Genomic DNA, 14,853 nt, shown 5'->3' with positions numbered 1-14,853 from the left:
CAGCTCCGCGCTGGGGTACATAGCCTGCGTGGGATTCTCTCGCTCTGCCTCTCTCTCTTCCCTTTCTCTACTTGCATGCTGTCTCTCTCAAATAAACTTTAAAAAGCTTAATAAAAATTAATAAAATCACATCATAAAAATTTCCAACTATATGTGGTGATCGATGTTAGACTTACGGTGGCTAATACAAATACTGACTCATGTACACCTGAAACTAATTTTATAAGTCAATTGTATCCTAATTTTAAAATTATGTAAATTTACTTCCTTTTTAATGAAGTATGCCTCTTGACCTATAACTGAAATATTTACTGTCTGGCTGTTTGTATTAAAAGTTTTCCAAACCCTTTTTTATTTTTTTTTATTTAAAAAAAATTAATGTTTATTTTTGAGAGAGAGAGAAGGGGAAACACAGAATATGAAGCAGGCTTCAGGCTCTGAGCTGGCAGCACAGAGCCCTATGTCGGCTTGGGCTTGAACTCACAAACCCTGAGATCATTAACTGAGCTGAAGTTGGACACTCAACGGACTGAGCCACCCAGGCTCCCCTCCAAACCCTTTTTTTAAGCATAAATCTGAAAATGTCACTCCACTATTTAAAACTTGTAAATGGCCAATTATCCAAACAATTCAGAGTTCATAACACGGTAGTGGAGAAGGGAAAAGAGAAGTTTGCATGTAGCCACGACCAATTTTATGCCTGATTCAGGACTCATCTACTGAGATTATGTTTTTCACAATTTTGGATGATGACTTTTATGCTAATAAAAATATCCCATGTCAGAGGTAACCCTATTTGAATAAGCTACATTAAATCCACTGTGTTCTATATTTAGCTAGTTTTCTTTTAGCAATAATTTGGTGTTACAAGTGACATCACTCATTCTCCATTTCTTTAGTGTTGGCTATAGAAATATCTGAAACTTCTCATTCATTTATTACACAAATATTTATTGAGCCTTATTTTTTGCCATGTACCATCACAGTACCTAGCACAGTAGTAAGCCACAAAGGGTGACTGCCTTCATGGGCCTAGCCTCTGGCCCCCAGTATATGTAAAAAACATGGTTATCCAAGTCTTTTAAAAAGAACTCACTCTGCAAAACAAATTAAAAATTTGTCCTATATTGGGGTCTCTATTATTATTGGGGTCTCTATTATTTGAGTATAATTGACATTAAAATAAGGCCACAAAAGTGAATCTAATTTTAAAAAGGACCAAAAATGCATCATAGATAGGGGTATTCAATTGATAGTTTAAAAAATACAGACTTCAACAAAATATTAGCAAACTGCATTCAAAAATTCATTAAAATGATCATTCACCATGATCAAGTGGGATTTATTCTGGGGGAAGCAAAGATGGTTCAATATTTACAAATTCATCAGTGTAATACATCACATTGTATGAAGGCTAAAATCACGATCTTCTCAAGATGCAGAAAAAACATTTGACAGAATTGGACATCTGTTCATGATAAAAACTCTCAAAGTGGGTTTACAGGGATCGTGACTCAACATAATGGCCATATATGACAACCCCCAACATCATACACAGTGGTGAAAAACAGAGCATTTTTTCCTAAGATCAGGAACAAGATAATGATGTCTGCTCTCACCACTTTTATTCAACATAGTACTAGAAGTTCTAGATTCAGGAATCAGACAAGAAAAGTTATTCAAATTGGTAAGAAAGAAGTTAAACTATCTGTGGATGACATGATCCTAAACATAGATCCTAAACATAAGGACTCTACCAAAAATCTACTAGAAGTAATAAATTAAGTCAGTGAAATTTCAGGGTACACAATATAAGGAAATAAATTGTTTTATATACACTGATAATGTAGCAGAAAGAGAAATTAAGAAAGCAGTTCCACTTATAAGTGCATCAAAAAGAATAAAATACCCAGAAATAAACTTAACTGAGGAGGTAAAAGATTGCACTCAGCAACTATAAAACATTGATTAAATAAATCACAGATATACCATGATTATGGGTTGGAAGAATTAATATTGTTAAAATACCCATGCTACCCATAGCCATTTACACATTTAATGTAATCCTTATAAAAATACCAACAGTATTTTTCACAGAACTAGAACAAATAATACTAATGTTTGTAGGGAATCACAAAAGACTTCAAATACCCAAAGCAATCTTGAGCAAAAAGAACAAAGCCAGGGGTATCACATTCTCAGATTTCAAGTTCTACTACAAAGTTGTAGTAATAGAACCAGTATGCTACTGGCACAAACACAGGCACATAGATCAATGAAAGAGGATAGAGAGCCCTGAAATAAATCCACCCTTCTATGGTCAATTAGTCCATGACAAAGGAAGCAAGAATTTACAATGGGGAAAAGCAGTCTCTTCAATAACTGGTGCTGGGAAAACTGGACAGCTACATGCAAAAGAAGTAAACTGGACCACTTTTTCATACCATACACAAAAATAAATTCAAAATGGGTTAAAGACCTAAACTTAATACCTGAAACCATAGAACTCCTAGAAGAAAATATAAGCAATAATCTCTTTGACATTGGCCTTAGCAACATTTTTCAATATGTTTCCTCAGGCAAGGGAAACAAAAGCAAAAATAAACTATTAGGAATACAGGAAAATAAAAGGCTTTTGTGCAGCAAAGGAAACAATCAACAAACCAAAAAGGCAACCTAGTGATTAAGATATTTGCAAATGCTATGTCCAATAAGGGATTAATATCCAAAATATGTAAAGAACTTATACAACTCAACACCAAAACACACGCCAAACAATCCAAATAATTAGTGGGCAGAGGACCTGAATAGACATTTCTCCAAAGACATACAAATGGCCAATAGATACATGAAAAATTCCTCAGTGTCACTAATCTTTAGGAAAATGCAAATCAAACCCATAATGAGATCACAACTGTCAGAATGTCCAGAATAACAAAGACAAAAACAGCAAGTGTCAGTAAAGATGAAGAAATCCTTGTGCATTGTTGATGGGAATGTAATTTGATATAGCCACTATGGAAAATGGTATGGAGCTTTCTTAAAAAGTTAAAAATAGAAATACCATATGCTCCAGTAATTCACCCACTTGGTATTTACCGAAAGAAAATACATCACTAACTTGAAAAAGATATATACCTCTAAGTTTACTGCAGCATTAACAATAGCCAAGATATGGAAGCAACCTAAGTGTCCATCAGTAGAGGAATGGATTAAGAATGGTGAATGTGTGTGTGTGTGTGTGTGTGTGTGTGTGTGTGTGTAATGGACTAATACTCAACCATAAAAAAAATGAGATCTTGCCATTTGAGACAACATGGATAGATCTGACCTAGAGGGTATTATGTTAAGTGAAATAAGAGAAAGTCAAGTACCATATGATTTCACTTATTTGTCAAACCTACAAAAACAAAACAAATAGGGGCACCTGGGTGGCTCAGTCAATTGAGCGTCCGACTTCAGCTCAGGTTCAGCTCGCAGTTGGCGAGTTCGAGCCCCGTGTCGGGCTCTGTGCTGACAGCCCAGAGCCTGGAGCCTGCTTCTGATTCAGTGTCTCCCTCTCCCTCTGCCTCTCCCCCGCTCATGCTCTCTCTCTGTCTCAAAAATAAAGATAAACATTAAAAAACAAAAACAAAAACAAATAAATGCAGAAACAGACCCATAAATACAGAGAACTAATGATTGCTAGAAGGATGGGAAATGGAAAAATGGAATAGAGTAGAAGTAGAGTAGAAGATACAGGCTTCCAGTTATGGAATGAATAAGCTACAGGGATGAAAGGTACAGCTTACTGAATATAGTCAATGGAATTGGAATAGTTTCTATGGTGATGATGGTACCTACACTTATAGTAAACAGAGCATAACATATAGAGTTGTTGAATCACTATGTTGTACACCTGAGACTAATATAGCATTGTATGTCAACTATTTTAATTTAAAAATATTTTTAAAATATTAAATATGAATTATTGATATACATTTTAATTTAATTAGAATTTATTTGTAACTTAAATATGCCCCCAAACCTTAAAAAAATAATTCAAAGATTGGTTTAAGTGGGTCTTAATTTTTTTTAGTATCTTTTTTTAACGTTTATTTATTATTGAGAGAGACAGAGCATGAGCATGGGAGGGGCAGAGAGAGGAGGAGACACAGAATCCAAAGCAGGCTCCAGGCTCTGAGCTGTTAGCAGAGCCCGACGTGGGATGTGAACTCACAAACTGCGAGATCATGACCTGAGTGGAAGTCAGATGCTTAACGGACCTGAGCCACGCAGGCACCCCATGGGTCTTAATTTTTCTAACATTGCATGTTAACCTGAAATGTATCTATCTCTTCCTCAGATTTTAAGAGTGAAACTAAAGTAGGTCTGCATCATTTTGTTAAAATGTGGGTGCTTATTTTAAAATGACTTTGTCAAGTTTTCTGATTATTTCCTTTCACACTTGATATTCAAATCATTTTCTCTGGAGGTATCTATTGTGTCATTATTTGTGTTTGTTTTGTTAAGAGGTCCCACTCTTCCAGAACCATACTTTTTATTGGCTTTCTGATTTAAGCAAATCTCCAAGAATATTTTCCTGGACTTCATTCAATTCAACATCTTCATAAATTTTGAGCTTTTACTTTACATTGATTGTTGTTTGGGTTAAGCTAAGCCAGTCAAGTATGACATTGTCTGAATGAGGCAGATAAGAATACTAATGACAAACAAGGAAGGGGCTGGTTGAGTAGATACTAGTTAGGTAATTTGATCATTTGTGAATATTTTAATTTTTTTGCTTTCCTACTCAACCTCTTAACTTTGAGGATTTAAATAATAGCAAAAATAATTCCTTCTAGTTTTTATGTATAATACTTAATCCTGATCCTGTAAATGGAAAAGAAACCAAGAGAAGTCAACTTTGTTCCAGAAAAATAACAAAGGTGTGAATGGCTTCTGTATTACTGAGCTATCTAGAATTTGCCTATGTTGGGGCACCTGGGTGGTTCAGTCAGTTAAGTATCCAACTTCAGCTCAGGTTGTGATCTCACGGTTTATGAGTTCAAGCCCCACATCAGGCTCTATGCTGACAGCTTGGATCCTGGAGCCTGCTTTGGATTCTGTGTCTCCCTCTCTGCCTCTCCCCTACTCACACCCTGTCTCTCTCACTCTCAAAACTAAATAAACATTAATTTTTTTTTAAAAAAAGAATTTGCCTATGTTAATAATCATCTGAAAGAAAGTGAAAGCCATGTCTTGGTTTCGTAACCATACTTCTCAGCCAGAAGTAGAGAATTATCTGTAAACAGCAGTGTTAGAATAAAATCACAATATCTTTTACCCCAAGAGGAACTGGAGCCCTAGCCCCCACCTTTCTCAATTGCAGTTAAAGGGGTCAATCACCAACTTGGCCTGTCAGCAAAAACATCACAAAATATTACACCTTCTAGTAAAATGATAACCACATGCCAAATATCTGCATAACTGAGGAAAATCCTTTCTCTTTTCTTTTGTAATGATTCTTACCAAGATTCTTAAATATTAAAGGAACAAAACCTCCAGATTTAAAGTTGGCTCATCCATAGACCTGAACCCATTATGTCATGGGATTTTTTTTTTATGTTTATTTTCAAGAGACAGAGAGAGAGAGAGAGAGAGAGAGAGGGAGAGCACACAAGCTGGGTTGAGCAGAGGGAGAGGGAGACACAGAACCAGAAGTAGGCTCCAGGCTCTGAGGTGTCAGCACAGAGCCCCACGCGGGGCTCGATCCCACCAGCCGTGGGATCATGACCCGAGCCGAAGTTGAACACCCAACTGACTGAGCCACCTAGGCTCCCCCTTTAATTTTTTAAATGTCACGTTAGTTTCTTAATCCACGCAGAACTTTCCGGAAAAAACCTGGTTGCTATGAATAATTTGCTTGAATGCTTGTTCAGTAATTCCCGTTTGCAAGGGTGACATCCCTACATCTCTCCATTTCAGCTTGCTATGTCACACTCATGATCTTGTAAACAGCACGACAAATGGAGGCTAACTCCTGCTAGAAAACCAAGGCTTTGAAAGGCCGTGGCAGAAGTGGAAATACGTCTCTCTCAAATGTCAGAGTTCTTATGTGCAAGTCTTGTCTCTGTCCTAATTAAATTACAAGCAAAGCTGTTTCTGTCTCATGGGACATCTGCCTCCTCGCTGACAGAAGCCCTCTTTTCCCTCCAGGGTAGAGGGTGGAGGAGGTTGGGTCTTGACCTGTCTCCACCAGGCCTCAAGAAGAACTAACAGGATAAAATAACATCCCTCATTTCAGTTCATGAAATGAATACCATTATCTGAAAAGTTAGGTTTAGGAGAAATCCGTGAAAATATCCTCAAGGTAGGGCATCACTACAGTTTTGAGCATGCCTTTAGCTATGTTGACAGTGAGACTTATTCAAGGATTTTAAATGTATTGCTCATCGCAAATGCAGTAATTACAGCAATTGCTTAACGAAAGGTAAGAATTATAACAATGAACATTTTGGTATATAATAAAACCTTAATAATCTAATTGATGCAAAGCATCTTAAAAATCTTTAACTCAGGGGCCCCTGGGTGGCTCAGTCAGTTAAGCATCTCTTGGTTTTAGCTCAGGTCATGATCTTGGGGTTTCTGAGTTCGAGCCCCAGACTGGCCTCCCCACTGATAGCATGGAGCCTGCCTGGGATGCTCTCTCTTCCTCTCTCTCTGCCCCTCCTTCACTCTCTGTCTCTCAAAATAAACTTAAAAAAAAAATCTTTAACTCTTCTATGTTAAATAAATTGTTTTAAAGTAAAAATTTATAAAAAACAAATAAAAATTTATAAAATGTTGTCAAAAGGCAGACCTATCTGATTTGGTTTAATTATATGCAATAAAAAAAGTCTTTTGACATCTAAATGTTTTATGTAAATATAGAAGCAGCTTTACCAAGACCTAAAGCAGTTTTCCAAGTCTAGTTTCTTTGCAAAATTGTACCGATCATTTACTTGCTGTACACTTCTAAAAGAAACTTTAGTGTTGAAAAATACCAGACTGATTTATACTAATACCCATTTTTCAAAAAAATGAAAAGATTTTGCCTATGTTAATAATCAACCTGATGGAAGAAAAAGCATTCACCTGACATGAAAAACAAAATATGCAATTCACACCCTTACTGTGTCACTTAAAAGTTGAACTCCCCTGTCCAAAATGTCCTTTCTTCTAAATAAAGCGGTTTGTAATCTGGAGTCATTGGCGTCACAGTCTAGGATATGTCCATGTTCAGAATTGGTGGGACCTAAAATCATTTGTTCACCAATGGCACAAATTCAAAGCATTCGTAATTCCCAACTTTTGACACAACTGCAGAGAAACTTCTACTACGTGTGTAAGATAGACTTAAAATTGATTTTTCCAAAAAGCACGTGTTGGGAGGTCTTCACCGTGTTTCCACAACGAGAGGTGATTGCCCGGACAAGGAGTCATACTCAGCCACTCATTTCACATCAGGTTGCTTTTGGGTATTTCTGTGAACGGATGTATTTGATTAAAGGTATCAGCGGCTTCTCACAAAAGAGTAAGTGAATCAAGTCAACAGTTTAGTGCTCATGTTCAAAGTACCGGAACAGAAGTTGTTCCTGTTAATTTTGTGATTATTTTTTCTAGGACCCACCGATCTCAGCATGAAGAGGCAGTTGGCGACTAGCTCAGGATCCTCCAGCAGTTCAAGCTCCAGACCCCAGCTGAGTCCAACCGAAATCAATGCCGTGAGACAGCTCGTTGCAGGATATCGAGAATCAGCTGCATTTTTATTGCGTTCTGCAGATGAACTGGAAAATCTTATTTTACAACAGAACTGAGTCAAATGACGATCCTATTCACTGAGGTCTAAATTTGCAGTTTCCACTAATGACATTTTGATTTCCCAGCAGAGATGCTTCTGGTCTTACTGCACAGTCTTAAGAGAAATACTTCCATTATGCCACATTGTCCTTGATCCATAAAGTGATGTGTTAAGGTGCTTCAAAGGAAGTCTGACCTCTGAAGTACTTGAGATACAGTAATGTGTCCAGCTCACTGCTTTTTGTTGTAGTTTGTCAGCATAAATATCAGGGGCAAATAAAGGCTGTATATTCCTAATTCAAGGATAAAACAGAAGAAACGTGTGGTATTGATAGTTCAAGATTCAACTGAAATATTAGTGGAATCTGCTACTGACTTATTGAACTGAAAGTTGCAGTATCTGGCAAAAAAACAAAAAAAAAAAACAAAAGCCAAATTTCTTGTTGCTACAGGATATAACAACAATGAGACGGATCTTGTATTTTAAAAAAATATATATGTAGTTTTTATAAAAAGAAAAGTTGTTTTTCATTCAAAATGGTCATTTTTACTTTGGTAACTTTTTCATAGGTCCTAAAAAAAACTGTTTTGAAAAACTACTGTAAGTACCTTTTCCACATCCCTTTGCCTTCTCCTCTTTCCAAATTCTTTCTACAAAAATAACGATGCTGGAAAACAAATCCTTGCTACGTTCTTTAAATCGTCACATCAGGAAGTACTTCCAAGAGAAGCCTGCGTTTCTGCACCCGTGCTCATCAACCCACTCAACATTGCAGTTGCGCCATAGCGGTTTTCATCACAGAATTTTTTAATATTAAAAAAGACATATCATTGAAAAAAAAATATCACACCTTGGTTCCTTACAGCTGCTTGCCCGGGATTGACGCTGCTGTCTTATAGGCATGCCTCCAGCAGCAGTGGGATGTAGATGGCTGAATGTTAAGAGGTTGCAAGTGACAATCTGAAAATGTGCACTCATGTGGTTTTTCTTTCTCGGTTTCAGAAATCGTTTCCAAAAAAAAGACCGTTCCCCTCTCCTGATAGGATTTGTATAATTTACAATTCTAGGTGAAAATGACGTAAAGAACTCTCAGTGGATGCAGCTGCAACTTTAAATGAACTGCCCCATCCTATCCACCCCCCCACTTTGTCCTTCTTTCTTATTTTATAGTGTTGGATACACATGAATGGTGTTTTCTTTGTGCACTGAGGCAAGCTTATTTTTAAAATATTTAGGGAGGAGTACATCTGTTTATGCTTCTTGTACGATTCTTTTTCTGTTGTTTAGCTTTGGTTGGATTACAGATTCTCTGTGCATTCCTGGATTTGCCTTATTTCATGTAGAACTTATGTCATTCCATTTTTGGTAATGAGTTTAAGGCATCAGTGATATTTCTTATCTACTTGTTACATATAGTTTTTCAAGTAATGACTGTGATTGTGACCAAGTAATGTGCACTTTTTCTTGTAACTGTGGACATTGCTATGCTTTTTTCTTCTAGTGTTTCTAGAATTACTGTTCCTTACAGTTACGTAAGCAAAACAAACAAAAAAAACAAACAAAAAAAAAAGAACTTTTGTGATACTGTTGGTGAATATAATGTGAAAATCTTATTGAAATATGAGTATTTTGGAAATACATAGATGCACAAACATCTTTAAAGGTGTGGATTTAGAGTTTGCTTATTTAAATGAAAATTCAAAAATCGAGGGCTGGTATAATTTTCTCTGTTTTGTTTGGTTTAATAAACAGATTTCTGTGTTAAAACAATGATTGTGAAAAATTATAAACTTTCGAATGATACAATACTTAACTTTTAGCAGTTTGCCTCTAAAATATGCAGTGCTATTTTGTACCTAACATTCAGCACAAAAAGGACAGTTTAGCCTTTTATCTTAAGATTATCCCCAAACCCCCTTGAGTCTCAACATAGTCTAATAAAGAATTTATTCTAAGACAGGGTAAAGCAAATTAGCAAACCAAGAATATTTCACTTGATCATTTAAAACTAAAATTTTTTTTTATTATTATTGGGGTGCCTGGTGGCTCGGTTGGTTAAGCGTCTGACTCTTGATTTTGGCTCAGGTCATGATCTCACAGTTACTGGGATCAAGCCCTGTGTTGGGCTCTGTGCTGTCAGCACAGAGCCTGCTTGGGATTCTCTCTCTTCCCTTCCCCTCCTCCCTCTCTCTCAAAATAAGGTTTTTTTTTTTTAAAGAAAATGTTTATTTTTGTGAGAGTGAAAGAGTATAAGTGGGGGAGGAGCAGAGGGAGAGGGAGAGAAACAATCTTAAACAGGCCCCCCTGGAGCCCAGGAAACTATGACCTGAACTGAAATCAAGAGTCAGATGCTTAACCACCCGAGCCACCTAGGCCCCCCAACTATTTATTTTTTTATTGCTCATGAGTGAGCCATCTGGCTCTTTTAGTCACTCCTGATTTAACAACTTAGGAGAAACATTTGCCTGCTTGAGGTGCCTGTTTCCTGCTTTGGGTTTCGTTGCAATGGTCTTTGAAGATTTTGACAGGGTTGCTGTTTCACAAAGTTAACAGGTTTGAGTTCTGCATCCACATAAAAAAATCCTTGATGGTGATTAATGAAGCAAACGCAGTAGAGGAGGTAAGTTTCAACACGGTTCTCTTGTCTTCATTACATTTCCACCTTCAATTTTAAGTCCCAGGCCTGCCCACCAAGAACTAGAGTCCCCCCAAAGTTTCTGCTTTTGAACATTTACCTAAAGCACGAGGGTCCTGGGACTCCCATTATTTCTCTGGGAGAGGTCAGAGGCCAAAATCAAGCACTGTTTTTCCTTTGCCTTTAAGACTTGTACCTAAAAACACCCTGATCCTCTTTTAAACTCTGTCGCAGCAGAATAAAGAGATCACGTCCCCCTTTAGAAAGCATTTTGGAGAAACTAGGTTCATATTCTCCTTCGACTGAGGTGATAGAAAACTATCATCAGAAACACAGGTCAAACACAAGTTTCGGCCACTTCTACCAGTTAACTTCCCTGACAACAGCAGTCCCTTGTTACATGTGTTACTTTTTCACACTTCCTAAGAAAACATGCCTTGAAATGACCCGAGAACACCAACACAAGCAGTTACTGAATTTTCTTAGGTTGTGCAGTTCAAGCAACAATACTCAGTAAGAAAGGGCATTCACATATGAGGATAGCCATCACTTCACTCGTCGTTTCTACAGAGAGAGGCATTTTGTTTCCTCTCCCTCTCACAATAACTGTAGATGATGAGGACAGTCACAGTCCCTTTTACAAAGAAAGCTCGAGAAGTTGAAGTGACTCACCAGGAGCTCCGACATGAGTGAAGGCTGCAGCTGTCATTGGAAGCCAGGCATACCTGATGCCGGAGGTCTGTGCCTGGTCACAGCCTCTGCTGCCTCCCAGGTACCGAATAATTGTATTCCACCCTGTGACTTGGAACCAGGTCTTTGTATTCAAGTTTAGCAGTTTTGTGTGGTAGATAAGTAATAGTTACTGAAAATGCTCTTGACATCAAATAAAGCATTTGACTTAACACCAGGAGTTTTATCCTGCTTAGAGAGGTTTAATTTCCTTTAAGTTACGTTCTCTGCAAATATAAAAAGCAACAATAAAACCCAGCACTAATGAAAATCAAATACACGAAGAAGGAGAGACTGTGGCTTTTTAACAGTGATGGTATCAGCAGTAAATCTGGTCAAGAAACATGAAAGTCATTATCCGTCTAAACCCATAAAGGTTAAGTTCTTTCACCTGAGATTTTAGTCTTAGCCTATACACAGTTGGTTATCCTGCTATTGTAATTAATCTTTACACCATTATTACAGATATCAGAGTTTAATCTTTGCCAAAAAATATTTTCTAATTTCATATTGCTCTGGTTTCAAACTTCATTTAAAAAAATCCAAAAATAGGGGCGCCTGGGTGGCTCAGTCGGTTGAGCATCCGACTTCGGCTCAGGTCACGATCTCGCGGTATGAGAGTTCGAGCCCCGCATGGGGCTCTGTGCTGACTGCTCAGAGCCTGGAGCCTGTTTCAGATTCTGTGTCTCCCTCTCTCTCTGACCCTCCCCCGTTCATGCTCTGTCTCTCTCTCAAAAATAAATAAACGTTAAAAAATTTTTTTAATCCAAAAATAAAGCAGGGAGACACATTGAAAATATGTTAATATGTTTGAGATGCAGAGATTGGCAAAGTAAGGATTGAGCACACGCTAACCTCCAAGAGTTTACTGTATTAATTGGAGCTCATATCCACTCTTAAAGATTTTGAAGGGAGATAAAACGCTGTGAGTAACTGATCTCCAGTGTTAAAGTCAATGATGTTCAACATTTAATTTTGTTTTTGGTTTGCAAAAGAAACTTGGGACATAAGACAGAAGAAAAATAGTCCATAGAAAACCATTACCTAAACAAGTATATAAGTATTTTCGTGCAATTTTACTGTCATATAGTGTTACCTCAGCTGCCTTTCTAACCTAACATACCATGATTATTTCCCACATTACATGTTCTTTTTTCTTTTTAATGTTATTTTTGAGAGAGAAAGAGACAGAGCATGAGCCAGGGAGGGGCAGAGAGAGAGAGACAGAGACGCAGAATCCAAAGCAGGCTCCAGGCTCTGAGCTGTCAGCACAGAGCCTGACACAGGGCTCAAACTCACGAAGCTGTGAGATCATGACCTGAGGCAAAGTCAGACACTTAACCGACTGAGCTACCCAGGTGTCCTACATGTCCTTCGTAAACATTATGTTTTAATGACTGTGTACTATCACATTGTCTGACTGTACCTGTATTAGTGTTCTATTGGTGCTGTAACAAATTACCACAGACAACAGAAATTTATGACAAATAGATTTTAGTCCATGAGACTTCCAACCTAAGTTTAAGTAAAAGTATTCCTCTCTAGAGGCTCTTGAGGCGAATGTTGCCTTGTCTGCTCTGCTTCTAAGGGCCCTCGTTGACTGGTGGCCCCTTCTTCCATCTTTAAATCGAACTCTGACTTCTTTTACCCTCCCCTTCCACATATAAGGACTTTTGTGAGTACCTTGGGACCACATGGGTCAAACAGGATAATCTCTTTATATTAAGGTCAGCTAATTAGAAACCTTAAAATCTTCTTCAAACTTAATTCCTTCATTTGACATACAACCAAACATTGACAGGTTCTGATGATTAGAATGTAAACCTCTTGGGGGGCATTATTCTGACTACAGTACCTTAATTTCTTTTAAAAAATACTTCTCTGTGCCCAGATACTAGAGACGCATTTTCCAGTCATCTGTGTAGTAAAGATCCTAAGTGAGCAGCACAAACATTTTTCAAATAATGATTAGTGGCTGTACCCACACTTTTTTTTCCCCCTGTATAAAGGATATACTCTTTTGGAAATTTTAATGGAATTTTCCTCCAATGTGTCATATTCAAACTAAATATAATGAACAAATAAATATAGTAAAAGTACCACTAAATTTTCCAAGGGGAATAAAAACCAAAATACCTCTGAACCCTTTCTTCACTTTGATTTCTTAGAAGGTGGTCCACCTAAGAAATTCCCTGATAGATGTGTGAGAAGCTTCCAATTCATTAGGCCAGAAAGGGTACATGAGAATCTAAGCTTCACTAAATTCAACTGCATTTATAAAACTTCTAGTGCTAATTCCTAGTGGCATTTTATTTACTCTGAACAAATGATATATTTAACACTAAACGTTATCAGGTGACACTTCTTTTTAAAAAGGAGAGTTTGGCAATAACAAATATATTGCATTTAAGATGATCAGCTGAGTTTAAAAATTAAACTTCTTTGTTTCCTTGCTGGGACAACTATTTTTATCTACATGTTAAAATTTTCTTTACTTTTCTTTACTGTTTTTCCTTGAAAGGCTAGCCACTGAATGAAAGAAGATCAAGATAATTCAAGGCCATTTTTAATGCTATGAGAGAAAAAAATGCAATAAAAGCATAGACCACAGAGACCAAATGCTATTACTAACTGTGTGGGATTGGCACCATTCCTTTTTTTTTCCTTGAAAGTTCTGATTTCTCATATTTGTTTACTGGAGAATGAATTAGATCAGTCTGCCTGCGAGAAAAGTTTTCTACTTGTTGAAGGTGCTCCATGATGGTGACCCAAGTGACCAAATCCCAGCATAGATTATTTATTCGTAATCGCTTCACGGATGGAACGATTCCGAGGTCTGCTCTCCTTGGAGTAGTAAGCCTCTTAGCTCGTTTTAATTTTTCATGTTAATGAATATATATTCTTTGACCTATTATGTACTAGACATTGTGCTGTCATACAGAACAAAACTATTCCTGCTTCAAGAGGTCCCAGCTAGTGGAGAAGAGGGACAGATAATTACAATTCAAAAGGATAAAGATTAACAGTGCAACATGTCACGACAGAAACATGCCAGACAGATCAGAGGAGAACACAGACCCTGCCTTGGCAGTAGAGGGGTGGGCTGGAGCTAGCTGGTCACCACAACTGGAGCTGTGGGCAATACTTGGCCAAATTGTCGGTTGTGTTTAGGGAAGAAAGAGGAAGAAAGATGCATCAGTGAAGGCCATTTCAACTATAGGGGGCAAGACAAGGAGAGCATAGAGGAGATGCGAAATACCACGATGTGCACGGTAACTCAAGCAGCTTAATGTTGCTGATCGGTAGGGTTCAAGAATGGAGAGAGATTCCTGCCAAGGAATAAAGGAGGCCTAGCATGCAGAGCCAAAGAGGCCTCGCCTGCCATGCCAAAGAGCTGGGCTGGGAGCTGCAGAGGATGAAGAAGCAATGGCCTATTAGTGAGATGGTTAAATGGCATATGCTGCCTCCACTTTTGACTCTTTGAAATTCTGGGGAAGGAAATGAACTAATGCTGGATCATAGGACCTCCCTTCCCGAGAGAGTTAAGTAAAACTCTTACTGGTAAGAAAAAAAAAAAAGTATTACATGAGCAGCATGCTGACAAGGAAGGACGGGCTTTGTCCCATAACCGTTGAGAAGTAAGAACCAGGAAAATTCAGGAAGGGTC

At 37.7% G+C, this 14,853-nt stretch overlaps 1 protein-coding gene across 4 annotated transcripts in view; it reads left to right on the top strand.

Annotated features, from left to right (window-relative positions):
• The window catches only part of NOL4 (nucleolar protein 4), a 343,605-nt gene extending 334,081 nt beyond the window's left edge, over nt 1–9,524 (top strand). For all 4 annotated transcript variants that reach the window (XM_047827873.1, XM_047827870.1, XM_047827871.1 and 1 more), the window contains one exon: nt 7,645–9,524. In XM_047827873.1, the coding sequence (XP_047683829.1) occupies nt 7,645–7,838 (194 nt within the window). In that variant the 3' untranslated portion in view covers nt 7,839–9,524. The remainder of the gene's footprint in view (nt 1–7,644) is intronic.
• The last annotated feature ends 5,329 nt before the right edge of the window (nt 9,525–14,853 follow it).

This window comes from Prionailurus viverrinus, chromosome D3 (assembly GCF_022837055.1).
Source record: "Prionailurus viverrinus isolate Anna chromosome D3, UM_Priviv_1.0, whole genome shotgun sequence".
In the NCBI taxonomy this organism is placed as follows: domain Eukaryota; kingdom Metazoa; phylum Chordata; class Mammalia; order Carnivora; family Felidae; genus Prionailurus; species Prionailurus viverrinus.
This window is presented reverse-complemented; position numbering and strand designations above follow the sequence as displayed.